This window comes from Ammospiza caudacuta, chromosome 1, assembly GCF_027887145.1.
Source record: "Ammospiza caudacuta isolate bAmmCau1 chromosome 1, bAmmCau1.pri, whole genome shotgun sequence".
Classification (NCBI taxonomy): Eukaryota; Metazoa; Chordata; class Aves; order Passeriformes; family Passerellidae; genus Ammospiza; species Ammospiza caudacuta.
Window position 1 is genome coordinate 116,219,285 of NC_080593.1, and position 17,097 is coordinate 116,236,381.

Genomic DNA, 17,097 nt, shown 5'->3' on the forward strand with positions numbered 1-17,097 from the left:
CTCAGAAGGCTCTTGTTAATCTAATTCCCTGGTTAGCGTTTAATCTGGGTGGTCATTGTCTTAAGCAAGCTTTGTTATTGTTAATTTCCTCTTACTGTTATCAGGTTTTGGGCAAGCATCCTCTCAAAACACGCCAGTTTGGGTATTCTGTTCACACACACTATTTATACTTGCATTCCTACCCTATCACCTGTCGTTATCCAGGCCAGGTTACCAAAAGTGGGGCCATGCAATTCCTGTACAAAAAAACCCCAGCATCAGCTCAGTGAAAGCTGAACTAGTGGGCATACAAACAGAACTGTGGGATTTTTGCATCCAGTTTTCAGTTTAGAAATCACCTCAGACGACTTCATGTGGGTAAAAGTTAATCAAGTACAAAAAATAATAAACTCCACAAATCTCTCCAGTCTGGATTTGGCCACTTGAGGCAGCACCACTTGGCACTGTTTGTTGTGGTCTTTTCCCTTTGTGAAAATAATTCAAGAAGGCTGCAGTAGTTCTTAGAACACATTGCAAACTTGCACCTACCTAAATAATATCTGTGTGACTTATTGAACAGAACAAGCTGTTTTAATACCAGAATTGGAAATGGCTTCCAGGACACAGGTTGTTTTGCTGCTCCTACCTCACTGGCTTCTCTATGGATGCCTTGTACTGACAGTGTTTAGGCACTAGTGGCGCATACTGGTGCATGCAAACTCTCACAGGACTGTGCTATGAAAGACTTTGGAGTTGTCTTTCCTCCTCATGTCTGCCTCCTGCAAAGACTTTGTGGGAAGCTGCCAGCCTCAGGGTATTAGCCTGGTTGGATGTCTGTCCTGGGAGGAAAAAATGGTGTTTAATTTTACAGCAATTCTGTTTACCAGTATATGTAGCCCATGTACATGTTTGCCCATGTGTTTCAGAGCCCAGATATGGAGTTGCTGATCATGGCTTTTTTCATCCAAAGACCAGTTTAATCTAATGTAATTCTTTGGCGAGACAGAGTAGTAGGGAATTGTTTCACGGGGCTTGTGCTGCTTCTCTTCATGGAACAGGGATAATTTAAGGAATGGTTCTGGCCTCACACTGCCTTATGACTAGAAGAAAAATTTCTCTTGGTGTGGAATGCATCACTCCCTATATTTGCGGTTTTTTGTTAATGAAAAGTTTTTCCTCATCTCTTTAGGACTGGTGTCCCTTTGTGATATTCTTGATCCAACAAGTTTTCAGATTGTGAATGTTTGCAAGCACAAAATTTAGCAGATGCTTCCCACAGATGATGAAGAAACTTAAAGCAAGGGGTGATTTCCACCTTGATGTTACAGGACTATTAGAGCCGGATATTAGTTGCAACTTGCAATTTTATCTAGATTACATCCAGGTGTCGGCCTTCTCTGGGACTTGAGATGCTCAGCAATGCTTCTCCTGTTGTGATCTGACCCTCTGTGAACCAGCCAAGCTAAATTACTCAAAACCTGACAGAAACAGGAATAGTAACACAGAACTTAGGACCTGGAACTAAAGGACATACTGTGGTGTTAAAGATGTGCTTTAGAAACAGGAGTCAGTAGCCACTGAGGAAGTCATCACGCTGTGATTGCTCAGAACAGCTGGTCAGATCCACAATATAACATGAAAGTGATCCAAGAGGCATCAAATATGAAGAAGTTTTGGTTTCAAAGGGTTTACTAACTTCTCCACAAGGCTAATGTGGCAAAGTGGCAGCTGCAGTTTACTGCATGGAAGTTAGGAGGTTGCAGTAGCAGGGCTGTGCAGGGCCATAGAGTTTGTAATATCATTCACAGAAGGCCCAGAAGTTTTGTTTAAGAGAATATCGTATTAGTAGATTACAGCAAGTCTATTAAACTTATCTTTCACCTAAATGCATGCCAGAGGTTCCTACTTCATGAAAATGGGGCTTGTGCATGGCCTTGCACGCCAGTCTACAAAATGTGGTTGTAAATGTGGAATATAGTTTGCTCTATTTTTCCCCTAGGAAATGATATAAAACAGAAAAGTATTTTTTCCCCTGCAGCAATCACTTAAAAACAGCAACTGTATGTAAATTAATGTGCACGAATGTGAAACGATTGCACATCCGACATTCCTGCCTCTGTACACAGTGAAATCCTCAGCAACAGATCTTCCAGATCAAGGGAAGCAGTATTTCCTACAGGTTTAAAACTGAGGAGGAGATAATATTAACATTTATTAGGGTTGTGGTCAAGCATTGAATTTTTAGGCAAATAAAATTAGGTATTATGGGAGATGCAGAAGGTGGGTTTGAGTATGGTACCTATATCCCCTGGAAAAATTAATAAATATTAATACTTGTCATTTTTAAGCATTATGACCTCAGGTTTTTAGTTTATGTAAGAAAGACATATGTTTAAAAATACTATTTCAATAATTATGACTGCTGGAAGCTGTTTCTGAGAGCATCCAGCAGTCACTTCATCCTATCAATAGCCCCTTACCACACTGACACAAGTGTATTTCCTTTTTGAGAATTCCTTACTGTTCAGAGAAATAACTGATTCTCATACACTCTTGGGAAATGTTCCTGGTGTGAGGGAGAGCCAATCCCTTTGTTCTGGCAGGAACAAATGCTTATGTTAATACCTAGGAATTATTCCTCATTTTTCCTACAAAAAAAGGGCAAAAGCAGCAACACACCTTTGATACAGAAAATGGAGTTTGTTACTCTTAAAAATCTTTTGTATATAAAGGAAATTTCTTTTCCAATGAAAAATCTACCATTTCTTGTGTACTGGCATGTACAGCAAGTCATTGGTGCTACTTAAATATAGCACTAATTAATCAAAATTAATAATAGTGCAATTGTAAAGGAAAGGAAATTTAAAAACCCTCTCAGGCAATCTGGTAATGGCTTGCAGAGCCATTAAAATGAAACAAGTTTTCAAGATCAGCTGGGGTTTTTGGGGGCTGGGAGCAAGATGAAGTCTATGCTTCATTGAACAAACCAAGAGACAACTCTGACCTGGTGGGAACAGGTGACCACTCTGAACTGAATCAGTGCCCTTCTCTGAGGTTAAGCACTAATTCAAGACCTTTATTTAAGTCATGCAGGACCCTGACAGTTCAGTGGGCAGGTATCTCCAGCATACAACACAGAAAGCCGCACGCCAATATAAACTTACTTTTCAGTGAGAGCTTCACTGATTGAAAGGGTTGTAGCAAATAAGTTTGGATTTTGGGGTGTCTCCTCTCTCCCTGTCTCTGGCTTATCTCCTTGCCTCCTCCAGCCCCCTCCCTTGTCTCCCTGGGCAAATGGTTCTTTTGTTGTGATTTTTCATGATCATGACACTTTTTCAAATGCTGTTTGCAATTCAATATATAACTTTTTAAACAAACAATGCAACCATGAAAACTTTCTTTAAAATTTGCTGCTAACTACATTTGTTTCCTCTGAAAGTCAGTTGTTGGCAGGAATGATTTATTAAACTTTAGGGATATCTAATTTTCCCCTTTCAATCAGAAAACATTTAATAGCAATCATTTCACTCCCAAAAGCTGTACAAGGATCGACAACTTTATGGGAGGTCTGGAGTTCTGTAACCTTAACAAAGAGAAATCAGTGTGACATTCATCTGTTGGCATGTTAGTGCAGTGATACATTCCTTCAAAGGTTTTGCATGTAGCCTTTGTGTTATCTGTAAATCATTTAATTGGAACTGTTAATTAAGAGAAAAACAAGGATGTGGAAAAGGTGTATGGTATCTCTCTAAATTTAGTGTACTATGTAATATATACTATTAACTGCTATTAAATAAGAAATCCAGCCTCCCAGCCTATCAGTTCCCTTATTTACATTCAGCATTTTTACAATCTCTGTTCTGGTGCAACTTTGTATACTTGTCCCTGGTACAAGCTTCATTTGTGCCCTATCTGAATCAAAACCCTTTCACCATTTTTAAGTGGTGGAGAAAAATACATGGCTTGAAAATAAAACTGGTTTTCCTTCTGCCCTTGTGGAGGGAGTGACTTAAAAAGAACTGGACATTTACATTTCCAATTTACAGCCGACTTTGCTCTTTGTAGCCTGGCACATGTGCAGTAGAATATTTATTAAGTTATGAATTGCCCTATTATCCCAGGTGCCCTGCAAAGGCAAATGCAATCACCTCCCTGCTCTGCTGAACACTTGGGCTATTGAACTTCGGGCTGGGTCGACAGCAGAACTCAGCCTCGTGCTCAGAGAGCTCCAGGGCTGGGTGGTGCTGCCTCCACTGTCAAATTGTCCCAGGGCATCCCTAGCTGCTGGCAGACTGGGATAGATGCCAGTAAACTTTTTTGTTCCATTTACCTTCTTTAACTTTAACTTTTCTTTGACAGGCAGACAAATATTTGGCAGCCTGGGTTAACTGAAGCATGGAAAGAGCCTCTTTGAGCACTGCATGAAGGTATTTGCAGCAGATAAATAGCTAGAACAAAGTAAAAGAATATTCCACATACAGTTAATTTTAAAAAAAAACAATTTCCTATCCCTATTTTCATCTTAGTTGTAGCTGATGAAATTATGTACACAGATACTAACACTGCAAAAAATTGATACACGAGTCAAATAGTAAGCATGCATTTAAGTCCCATTGAATTTACAAATGTTTGTGGTGTATTGTGTGAAACAGTTTTTGTTTTTCTTATCATACCACAGAGTACAGAAGCAACCCATACTTCTTCAGACTTATGTTTTCATGCTTCCCATCCTACCTTCTGAATTGATTATGTGCCTCCTTCCAAGCTATGTAGTATTTTTATTGTTTGAAAATAGTGATGTTATCACTTTCTTCCTGGATTGAGATAAAGCATAATACAAAAATAAAATAAAGTAGAATGAGGAGCAAACAACATAAAGAACATAGCATCAAGCATTGTATCTTATGCTAACTTCTTTTAAAACCTATAATGAAATGCCTCTTGATATTTCTACTTGGGATCCAAATACTCTTTAGCAATAACTATAGTAATTGAAGATTAATACGGAATTTATAGGCTTTGATGATTTTTCTTTTCCTTTTTTCTCATTTTTCCTAGAAACTGTTTATTATAATTGCATTGTTCCCATGCTTCGAACAATCTTTTCTTGTCTTTCTTGTAATCATTTGACTGCTAAAAGAATTGTTGCATTTTGCAAGACTCAGGATAGCATGTAGAACTTGCTTTCCACTGTAAGGCATGAAAAAAAAGTAATTTTGACCTAAAGTGATTCCAGCACTAATTAGTATTGGCTCTTATCTGGGGATTCAGTTTGAATTAGGTACAATTACATAAAATCATTTATACATTAAGTGCATCCTGTCAAGCTTTATACATGAGCCCATTTGAGGAAGGAGATGCATCAGAGGAGATTGGGATGGTGAATGACATTTTTTTATAAATAGAAGAAAAAAAGGCCAGAATCAGAACTTTTAACTTATGCTTTCCCTTAGTGGACAACACTCTGTATAACCAAGAAAGCACAAAATACAACACTCTAAATGGATAATGTGTCCAGGACTACTGCTGTTGGTTAGTATCCATGAGAATGCAAGCTCTTTCCAGTATCTTCTTTATATGTACTTTCCAAAATTAGGAAATGCAATCAGGTCTGGTAGTTAGGTACGGGGAGACTAATGAGAAGGAGCTGAGGTTTCCATGCAGGCTGTGGCTACCACAGACTGCTATGAGGCAGGAGCTAACCCACCCAGTTTTGAAGAGTTAGCTCTCAGTGCTGCAGTGCTGGAAGTTTGAAAGGCAGCTTGTGCTGCTTAGGGACAGAAAACATAAAACAAAAAGCTCACCTTGAGAAGCTGGCTACTGTGACATGGCATCCCAGGGTCCCAGAAACAGCACATAGTATATTAAAAGCAAAACCCAAAACAAACAAACTAACTAACTAAACTAAACTAAACACCAGAATAGCTGAGTTTCCAAGGAAAATAATTATATCAAGCTGTGAAATTTGGTTAATAGTAAGATGGATTCTTAAGATCTAATCTGATCTTAATAGAAAGACCTGACCTTTACATTTACCAGCTGGGAAAAATAAGGCTTTGTTCCTTCCCCAGAACACAGTCAAGATGAGTAGGGATTCTTATTTGAGGAGGAGATTCTTATTTGGAGAGTCTTATTTTATGTTCTTAGCATCAGATAGCCTTGAATAGAGTATACCTGGCTGTCAAAGACATTCCAATACCACCATTCCCAGACTTACACTTGCATTATCTGAATCTCTGCAGTACTTCAATAAATCTCCTGTTAAGGCTGATCAAACTTCTGGCAATCAGTTCCAGAAACAAAGAGAATAAATAAACTAGGTACAAGTAGCCCTTAAGGGTTATGACTTAGAACCATGTCTTGCTAACCATCTGGAGCTCTGTTGCATACCTATGTATGGGCAAGGAGAGAGAAAGGACAAAACCAGTTTATAGAAAGGGAAAAATCTGGATGAACAGAATCCCCTTAGTTGTGACACAATTGTCTGCAACTGCTCTGCTAGCATCAAGTGCCTTCTACTGACACTTTTTTGGGAGTATGCAAGTGTGACAAAGTTAATAGCAAAGGGCAGCTACACTCATTAGCTCATTCCAGCTTTAGAAGCATGACAGGACCTTTTCTGAAGCTGGGTCCAGATGAAGAAAACAAAAAGGAAAAAAGTCTGGTGGATTACATATAAAAATGGAGGGAGAAAAAATCCTTCAGGGAACTAACAGAAACTCCAAAATTTCTTATTTTCAGAATATCAAGAACAAGAAATCTGCCAAGACTCACTGGCTGATCTATTTATGTCAGGTTTTTAAAAGAAAAGCAAAACAAACAAAGCCCCGAAAACAAGATCAAGACTATCCCCACCTAAACATTTTAACCCCCCAAGACAACAAAGCCATTGCAAAGAAGCAGAGTTGTCTTGCATGTACATTGTCCTGAAGGAAACACAAAATAGACTCAAGCTAGAAGGATTTTTGTAGAACTCAGGAGATGTCTGAAATTCAAACATCTATGAATGTTATTATTGAGGAAAGAGACGCGCCAGGGGAGATTGGGATGGTGAATGCAATTTTTTATAAAATAAAAGGAAAAAAGGCCAGAATCAGACCTTTTAACTCATGCTTTTTATAATTGGAGAACTTCTGTGGTTAGAAGTGATCTCTGAAGACTGTCTAGTCCAATCCCTTCCAAAACAGGGTCAACTAGAGCTGCTGGTTCTGTACCATGTCAAGTTGGGCTCTGAGTATCTCCAAGGATGAAGACTCCTTAACCCTTCTGAGCAACCTGCTCCAGTGTCTGACCATTTTCACAGTAAAAATGTTTTCTCTTGCATTTAAACAGTGTTTCCTGTCCTTCTGTTTGTGTCTATTACATCTAGTCCTGCGACTGAGCAGCACTGAGAAGACACTGGCTCCATCTTTATTGGATGATAAATACTGCCTCCTATCAGTATTCTACAAACTGGTAAGATCCCCCTGAGCCTTCTTTTTTGAGATGCAGTGCTCCCATCTCTCAGTTTCTGTGATCAACTTAATGGTCCTTTCTGCATTCCTGGTCCAGTACCTCCGTGACATTCTTGTTCCGGCAGAGCCCTGACACATTGCCCCGCATGAGTCTCACCGGGGCTGAGTGAGGAGATTATTATCTCCGATAATCTCCCGTAGCCGTGCTGAGGAGCTGGCAGCAGCCTCCGGAGCGCGCCCCGGTGCTGTGGGCCGCCTCTGCCGCAAGGGTGCATTGCTCGCTCATGTTCTGCTCCGTGGCTGCCCGCAGCTCCAGCTCCGTCCGCAGAGCTCCTTCCCAGCCCTCGGCCCCGGCCGCGTCCTGCTGCACGGCCAGACGCTGCGTTCCCTGCGCTGGTTGCCATCAGCAGATTTCTGCAGCTTGGTGATGTCTCTGAACACCAGCACAACCACCAAGGTATTGCCTGCTCCGTCCGATTCTGTATCGCCTGCAAACTTGCAGGGGGTGCTCCATCCCACCGTCCAAGCCCTCCATGCAGATGTTAGCCAGCCCAGTGCTGATCTCTGGGATTCGCCACTAATGACTGTGACAGAGGTCTCCCGCTGGACCTCATGTCACTGATCACAACCCTTTGAGCCCAGTAGCTCAGCTAATTTTCAGTTTTCACTATTTAGTCAGTACTTCATCAACTTCTCAGTTTTCACTATTTAGTCAGTACTTCTGAGGATGTAATGGCAAACAGTGCTAAAAACCTCCCTAAGGTCAAGATGAGCAACCACTCCTGCCCTCCAGCAGCCAGTAATCTCATGGTAAAAGGCTACTAAGTTGGTCAAGCATGATTTCTTCTTTATAAATCCCTGATGACTACTCCAAATCATTTTTTGTCCTTCATACGTTCGGCAATGATTTCCAGAGTTATTTTTTCCACAAGTTTTCCAGGGGTTTAGATGACTGGCTGTAAGTTTTCCAGATCCTCCTTCTTGGCCATCTTGCAGACAGGAGTTACATTTGTTTTCTTTCAGACCTCAGAATTCTCTCCTGAGCACCATGACCTTCTAAAGACAGCCTAGAGTTGCCTAGCAATGACATTGGCAATCTCCCTCAGCATTTGTGAATGCATCCCATCAGGACCAATGAACTTCTGTACACCTTGTTTGTTTCAGTGTTCCCTAACCTGATCCTTCTTCATCAATAGTAAATCTTCTTTGCTTCAGACCCCACACTGGTCTGGTCTCTCAACTCTTGCATATTTATTATTTATGCTTGAGTTTAATCAGAAGCTCCTTGTTTATCCTTGGAGGCATCCTGTCACCTTTACCTGATTTCCTGCTCATGGGGTTGGACCAATCTTGAGCTTGGAGAAGGCAATCCTTGAAAATCAACCAGTTGTTGCTGGCCCTTCTTCTCTCCAGGTTCATATCCTGGAGGGGAAGTCTTTAAAAAAATCAATTTCCTAATTCCATGAGTGACATCTGTACAAGATACATTAGCAGATTCTATATTAAAGGAAATAACAGATACATCAAGATGATTTGTTTAGAAGGAACCAGTATTGCTTTCATTGGAAGAATTGCACTTCACAGTTGTGTTGGATTGTATTGGAATTCTTTGGGAGCAGTGACAGCATGTTGATAAGGCACTGATTGATATGTTCCCTCAGGGTTTCCAAAGGTATTTAAAAAATCCTTCACTACAAACTTTTGAAAGGTACTAAGCAGCCACATTTAGGAGAGAAATCCCGGGGCTGGGTAAGTCAAAGATGGGCACAGGGGGTAAAACTGCCAGCAGGAGAAAGTGCCCACCAGTGTTTCAGGGGATCCTCTGCTGCCCAGCACATCCACAAATGAAGTGCAGGATGGAGAGCCAGAATATAAATAAAAATGCTGATGGTGGAGTTATTTAATTGCAAGGACCAACTACAAACTGGCAGAAAGAAATTCAAGGTATATTAGTGTAAAGTGAGGCAAACAGGCAAACTTACCATCTCACATAGAACCAAGGATTCTGAGCTGTTAGGCTAGAGATATTTCTTGATTAGTATCAACTCAGAGCTCATTAGCAATCAAAAAACAAAACTAACCTTTGAAGTTAATAAAACAGAGACCATCATTATGGCAGCAGAGTATGGTGTGCCTACATCTTGAGTGCTGTGCAGAGTTCTCTCTCACACTATCAAAAGAGAACCCCATAAAATTGACAGAAACATCTGCAGAGCTGATTATACTTCAAGAGTAGACCTTGGCCCTTCAGTATCCTTCTGTCAAGTACAACAGAGAATTTGAAGGGTGCTTGATTTTTCACAGAGGCTCAAGTAGCACTTGTTGATGCTAAAGTATCATTAAGGAAAAAAATCACAGGTTTCTAGCAGTATAAGCAGCAAGCTTCCTAGATTGGCAAAATAAACACAACACAAGCATTTAGGAACTACTAGAAAAAATTAATTCAATTCTTTATTCTTTTCAAAGCTGCAGAAACATTTTTATTGCTTGATATTGAGGTAAGGCACGTCAATGGCTTTATCTAAAAATTTATCTTGCATGCCCTCAGCTAATCATTTCAAAAGGTAACTGACTTATTATCATAACTTCTATAAAACAACTTCTTTATTAAATAAGTTACACAATACACACACACAAAAAGTTCTGGTTCTATAGCATAATTATTTTGACAGAGAAACACAGGAAACTTTTCCCAGAATTTACTTCAGGGCTTTTTATTCCAGACAGCATTTTCTATTTCCACTTAAGGAGGACAGAAGACCAAGAAATAGTTAAGCTCAGATATGCTTTATAAACCATTAATTTCAATTACCAACCCAAATACCATAAAGACCTACAGAATCATCTCAAATTCACATAGTTGCTCATTTCCAGGATTTCACGGGGCTAAGAACAGATGTGTGTCAGAAATCAGGAAACTGGCTCCATTCCTTTGGGATTTTTTTTTTCCAGAATGGAAGCAGGGGGGAGGGAGGGTAAAGAAGAAAAACAATTTGACTGAAACATCACTCTTTCTCCTGTCTTAAAAAGCAGCAGAGGCTTTGAGCAGAAATGGCAACATCAGCTACAGGAGGCAGCTCCAGATAAGGGTGCAGATGTACAATTATCAGTTCTGATAAGTCAGGGATGAGAGCTTTTTGTCTTAGCGTTGCCTACAGCACTTCCTTTCCCAGACACACTACAACCAGATTAGGAAAGATAGCAGATAAGACATAACAGTGCACAGGATAGTTCAATAGTGTATGCTTTGAGCACCAGCAGAGGAACATTATTACTGCTGCAAGCAAACTTCCTTTTCAGTACTTCCAGTATCTTGTCCAACACTGAGCCATGTGTTATAAAGCAAAGTAATCCTCACTTTACCATTCTTCCCCCCACCTTTTTTTAAACTCTATTCTGCACAAAATCTTCTTATAATGCTTCAAAATTTACAGTGTTCCAACTAGCAAGTTGCTACTGACACACCTGGTAGCAGGGAAGTCTTATAAAAGGACAAGTTGTTAATGCAACTTCTTACTCTTAGTAGCCTTAGACTGACAAAAAGGTTCTTTATTTCAAGGAGTATGTGAGTAGTTCACATTTTCCATATCAGAAGCAGCATACTTACTGAAATTAGGTACATCTAAGAACAAGTTAAATAGACCACTGACACCCTGTATTTATTTTTCTGTATTAACTGATTTGTAATACATACTCATTCCTTGGTTAGTGAAGAGGAAAAGCTGAAGTGCACTACCCTAGCTGGTGTCAAGAACTACTCATATTTGACATTTTAAAAATACCAAAAGGTATTATGTATAAAGAACCTGGCAAAAGCAGACCCTTGTTTTTACTTCACTTAATTACAACCAACAATTTTTCTGCACATCACAGTTCCTAGTGAGCAAGGCAGCACACAACACATCAACCAGAAAAAACCATGTCTGCCAACATCATCTTTGCCACTATCCCCTTCCAGGGTAAAACCCCACAGTTTCATTAAATCTCTTTATTTTTAATTTTCCTATATCAAAACAGTTCGGGGTATTTTTTTCCAGTATAAAAAACAGCAACAAAACTTTTAGATCACACAGTGGCAGAATTAATTATGTTCAGAGGAAGGCCAGAGAGAAAGAAAAGTCAACAGAAGGAATATAAAGAGTGCTGAGTTTTCCTAGAGGCGCTGCCTGAGGGCCCTGAGGCTGGGGAGCAGCTGGTCTGCGCGCAGACGCTCCTCTGCGTTGGCCTTCCAGCAGCAGCTGATGATGCTGTGCAGGGCCCGGCCCACGGGGGACTCGTGGAACTCCGGGGCAGCCAGCGACGGGCGCAGGGTGTAGGCGACCACGGCGTAGAGCACGTGCTGCCGCTCGCCCAGGTACGGCTGCTCCCGCGTCACCATCTGCCACAGGGTGATGGCAAACGAGTAGATGTCTGCCTTGGCAGTGACCCTCTCCCCCTTGAGGAGCTCAGGGGCACGGTGGGTGTACGTGCCCCCTTGCTGGCAAGCGCGGGCGCTCTGGGACGAGCCCTTCTCCAGTTTCTGGGAGCACCCAAAGTCTCCAATCTTGCAGACTCCCTGCTCAGTGATGAAAACATTTGCAGGCTTCAGGTCCAAGTGTACAATGTCCTGTGAGTGCAGAAAGGCTAAGCCTGTCGTGATGTCACAAGAATAGCACACAGTCTCTTCCATGCTCAGGGCCTTCCCTCCACATCCTTCTTCCTCATCCTCCCCCTGTCTCCATGCATCCCCAGTGCCATAAATGACATGGTGCAGAGTGATGTTACCCACATACTCCATGATGATGGTGCCCAGGCTGTTGTCGCTGGCTGGGGCACAGGTGCTGGCAGCCACCACACGTACCACATTGTTGTGTTGGAGCTGGGCCACATTCAGCTCAGCCCAGAAGCTCTGCCGCGACGCCAGCCGGTTTTTGCTGCTCTTCTTCACCTGCTTCACAGCCACTGTTGCACCATGGTAGGTGGCTTTGTAGACAGAGCCAAAGCCCCCAGACCCCAAGGGCTGCAGGAGGCAGAGCTGCTCCCAGTCAATGGAGCACCAGGACAGGCGTGAGGGCAAGCGGCGAGTCCTGGCTGAGGAAGCTCCCCCCAAAAAGCTTTTGCTGTCTTTGCCAGGGATAACTAAAGGGCTGCTGCAGGGGCGCAAATTTGCAGAGGGGGAATACTCAAAAGAAAGAAAACAATTAAGAGGAATAGGTGATGGCATAATATGAAGGAGAAAACAACAGGCAGCTACTAAGACAGAAGACTACAAAGCTTCCCTGATAGAAAGGACTCCAAACCACCTTCCAAAGCCTTTTATCCTCCCTTCACTGTTTTCCCTCCCTCCCCCAAATGAACTGCATCTGTCCCAACTGTCAGAAACAAATCAGGTTCACCTGGAAACATTCTTCTCCAGCCCTGAAGCAAATCTCTAGAAAATCAAGGCAAACAGATTTAAAGCTAAAAAATTATTAACTCATAAGTATTTCACATCATTTCTAATCTCAAAAGAAAAAGAAACATGTTCTGCCCATTGAATGCCTCTAGCAAAATGCCCCAGGAATAAATAAAGCAGTGAGAGGTGATTGCATTTCACCATGGCTCCCGGCAGGAATGATCAGCATCAGGTGCATTAAACAGCTCAGTCTTTCTCAGTGAAAGCAGCTGAAGTGGTGAGTGCTAATGTTTGATGATGCCGTGGCAGGCATAAATATAAAACTGTGTTTGTAGGACCCTACCACTTAAACATAACTGGGACAACAGGACTAGTTTGGGTGCTCAGCTTTGCCCATGCAGTACTGCAACCTTAATAGCAGCATAAAGACAAATTATTGTTGTGTATCATCCTTTGGATACAGTAACTAGAATTACACATAAGTATTTTGTCATCTTCCCATCACACCCCATGCAGTATACTACAGGTGTGTATTTTATTTCTGGATCCTTCTTAGAAAAATTATTGCTCAATTTACAGAGCTGTTCTGGCAGAAATCAAAGAAACATAATTTTGTGTTAGTGGTCCATGTGGTTTTTAAAGGGCTCTTTTGAATTTTGACCCTCTCACATATTTGCAGTGCTTGTGCTAACTGCCATAGTGCTTGGTACCAGCTGTACTGCCCAGACAGCAGAGCACCCTTATGGGACCTATACAGTTGAGGATTTTTGAATATTCCAGTATCTTTCTGTACATGATGACAAATATTTTGGAAAGCTTGGAAGCCATTTCCTACCTCCTCACTCTTCAGATTTTTCAGTACAGATTCTGCCATGGGACTTCAGACTGACAGTGCCTCTTTCTCCAGGGTTTCTTTTTGGGCAGCACTGACTGCAGGCAGTCCTGGTGTTTTCTTTTCATTTTTGTTGGTGGGGTTTTTTTGGTGTTTTGTTCTTGGGGGTTTTTTTTGGTTTTTTTTTTTGTTTTTTTTTTTGTTTTTTTGTTTTTTTGTTTTTTTTGTTTTTTTTTTTTTTTTTTTTTAAATCTGGATGTGTATAATGTAGATAGCAGGCTGCTGAGAGGGGGTTACAAGAGTACCCAGACCATGTGCAAGCAGTGTTCTCCTCCTTGAGATGGGTTCAGTTTTTCACCCTAACACACAAACCTGATGTCCCAAAGTGATTTCCTGACCCTCCCTGAACTCAAGATCAGCGGTACCAGGGAGTCTCAAAGACATCACTCCTCAGTGAATCAGTGATGCAGATCTTCCCTAGTACTGACATTTAGGACAATCAGGAGAAATTTGCAGCAGCAATTCACAGGCAAACGAACTTGGACCACAGCTGAGTGGGAATGGAGAATTTGGGTTATCATCTGGCAGTATGAACAGGCTGGGGAAGACCTAGATGAACAGGTGCTAATAGGACTTGGTAACAAGTGAGAGTGCAAGGACTAAGGGATGCCGAGAGACCTCCGAGGGTGGGACAGTTCCTGCAGATGGGACTGACAACACAAGGCTCCTCCTTCCTGCCCCCTCCCAGAAGGGACTGTGGCAGTGCAAGAGGGCCCAGGACCCACCAGGTGCTGCCACAGCCCTTTGTACAGCATGAGCCAGCCAAGTAATATCCTACTGCTACCCCCGCTTTGGGGCACTTCTCTGGCTCATCATCAGTTACTCAGGGATGTTTTGGGGGCGGGGGAGGACCAGAGGATCTTTAGTGTGGTTTTAAATATGCAGTGAAATAAGCCATGGAGACAACAGGTATTAACTTTCCTTTCTTGAGTAGTACTAAGGTGTTAAGCCTGTATATGAAGTCCTCATTTCCAATGTTTGCAGAGAATGTCTTCTAGGCAGCTAAGTTGTGGTGGAAATGAAAAGCTGCAGAAAGGGGATGAAGCTACATAAGAGAGGAAAGATTTTTATGCCTGTTTTCTGAGTGCTAGTAGGGCTCCAGCTCTTCAACAGGCTTCTGTGCCATACAGCATATAAAAGCACCAGAAAGACATTTCTGCTCTAAATTCTCCAAGCCTGTTTTCACCAGGTTATGGTGGCAGTGAAGTTCAAAGGGAAAGATGAATGTGGAGAGGCACAGGTAGAAGGATGTGTGGATGAAAAGACTGAGCACAGACCTGTTAAGCTGACAACTATAGCAGCCTTTCTGATGATTGTGAATGCCATAAGACAGTAATAAAATCTATGTTCATAAAATAGACAGGATTAGGCCTGTTTCCAAATTTCTTTGACTGAAATCTCATTCAAAAGGCTGTATCAGACCTTCCATATTATTATTTTCAAATTCCACGTCCACATCTGTCAGCTGTCCTTTTGCTGCCATTTCAGGTAATTTTCTTGTTACCCTTTTTTGTCAGAAATCTTTCTGTTTTGCCCTGCCATTGTAGACATTGTTGTATTGTTTTTGGAGAATACACTGAATTTTTGAACAGGAAGAGGGGCATTCTCTGGGGTGTAAAGTGCCCCAATGTAACCTACTGTCCTGCCTCAATCTTACGGCTGAGGACTGGAGGAAGGGAACATCCAGAGTCTTTCAGTGTGAATATGATTGATTTAAATGCAAGCAGGCTTTTATTCTTAGTGAACACCATTTTCCTGTAATCCATTGATGATTTGGCCCAGTGACTTCCCAGGAGCCACAATTGCTGCAGGATGTCCATGTCAAGCTTCTTGGCCCCATTTAGCTCTGGCTTTACTGCAGGCTGGGGAGCCACCTGCAGAGGGGAGCAGGGCTGCTGGGGACACACTGCCCCTTCCCCAGGGCAACCCCCAGCAGCCTCCAACCACACTGCTCCCATGGCACTGCCTTTTCCATGAGGGAAAAGGAAGCTGTAGGAGCCAGAAGTCATCAGTACAGAGTGCAATAGGAGTTTTTACAAGGGACAGGGGGAAAGCACACAGTCTGTGTTCCGTGGGCTCCAATATGTCACAGCTACAATAAAATCAGCATCAATGGGTTTGTTCCAAGCTTGTGTGTTGCATTTCTGCAAGTACAACATACCTGTGCACCCAGTGCTGCACCAGCTGCCCCATCTAGTCTGTGCTTCTGGATAAGAAGGAATACAGAATCTCACTTGCTTCCCCCATTCTTATTTCACTTGCATATCAGGAATATAGAAACCCTTTGTTTGCCATTGCTCTTAGTTACCCCACTGCTGTTTGTTTGGTCACTGCACAGGAGGAATCAGCCCTGATACCAAGGGCCTTAAAGGGCAGGCATGGATGTAACCCAGCACAACACAGGGCACGTACCAAACACCAGCTTTGTTTTCATCAAGGTGCATCACTCTTGTGCTTAATAGCCAGTTTTGTCTAAAACAGGAGAGGAACAGGGCTGGGGATCGGAACTGACTTCAGAGAGTTTAGGAGTATATAGTTTTATATATATATATACATATTCCTCAATGATTAATTTATTTGTACATTTGGTGGTTGTACTATGTAACAATCCCTTGAAGGCTTGGCTATCCAGAGGCTTCTAAGAACTGCCTTACAATACAGAGGTAGCATTGTGTTTCTAATAGGTTACTTTGTAACCTTGCTAAAGGAGCCAAGTGCAGCTCTTCAGTACTTAAATTACAGTCCCACTCAAAGGAAGACAGTTCCATAGCCGGTGGCTTAGTGACTTCTGAGAGGTTTTCTTCTCTGTTTGAAACCAAGTTTTATTTTTTCTTCTTCTACTGTTAGTCCCTCTGATCTCAGTTTAGGATTTGAATATGAACCTACATTCTCCTCATGCACAGAGTTTCATAGTCCAAGTGTTGCTTCCAACCACACCTCATAGACCTCAAATGATATTCAGAGTTGCCTGAAAGGAATTCTGATATGATCAATTGCACAGGTGTACATGATCGCATTGTCTGGAGCCAGTCCCTACAGAGGCTTGCTCTGAAGATAGGCCACTGATTACCACTGATTAACAACTTGTTTTTTTTTTTTTGGTTTTTTTTTTTTTTTTTTTTTTCACTACAAGAACAAGCCAGAAAAGAATCCAGTTCATGTTTCAGAGTTTGGCTGTTTTGGTGAGACAAATGACACCTTGGAACCACAAACAAGCAAGTTTTCATTAAAGCAATGAAAGGTAAACCCAAATGCAAGGAAAAAGTACATCTGCAAGAACTGTGATGCCGTTTTACTGCTGAGACATAATAATAATAAACATTTTAAAAGGTTAAACCCCAGTTTATAAATAATAAGATCAAGTTTCAAACACACATTGCCAAGCAGCTGTTTGATGC

At 41.7% G+C, this 17,097-nt stretch overlaps 1 protein-coding gene across 1 annotated transcript; it reads right to left on the reverse strand.

The window, feature by feature from the left end:
• Positions 1 to 10,319: 10,319 nt before the first annotated feature.
• Positions 10,320 to 12,647, reverse strand: MOS (MOS proto-oncogene, serine/threonine kinase). The gene has a single exon (XM_058814898.1). The coding sequence runs from the start codon at positions 12,634 to 12,636 to the stop codon at positions 11,587 to 11,589; it is 1,050 nt and encodes a 349-aa protein (XP_058670881.1). The 5' UTR covers positions 12,637 to 12,647; the 3' UTR covers positions 10,320 to 11,586.
• Between the last annotated feature and the right edge of the window lie 4,450 nt (positions 12,648 to 17,097).

Excerpts from the sequence above, each read along its gene's own strand:
- MOS (XM_058814898.1), bottom strand. The coding sequence starts at position 12,636 with ATGCCATCACCTATTCCTCTTAATTGTTTTCTTTCTTTTGAGTATTCC.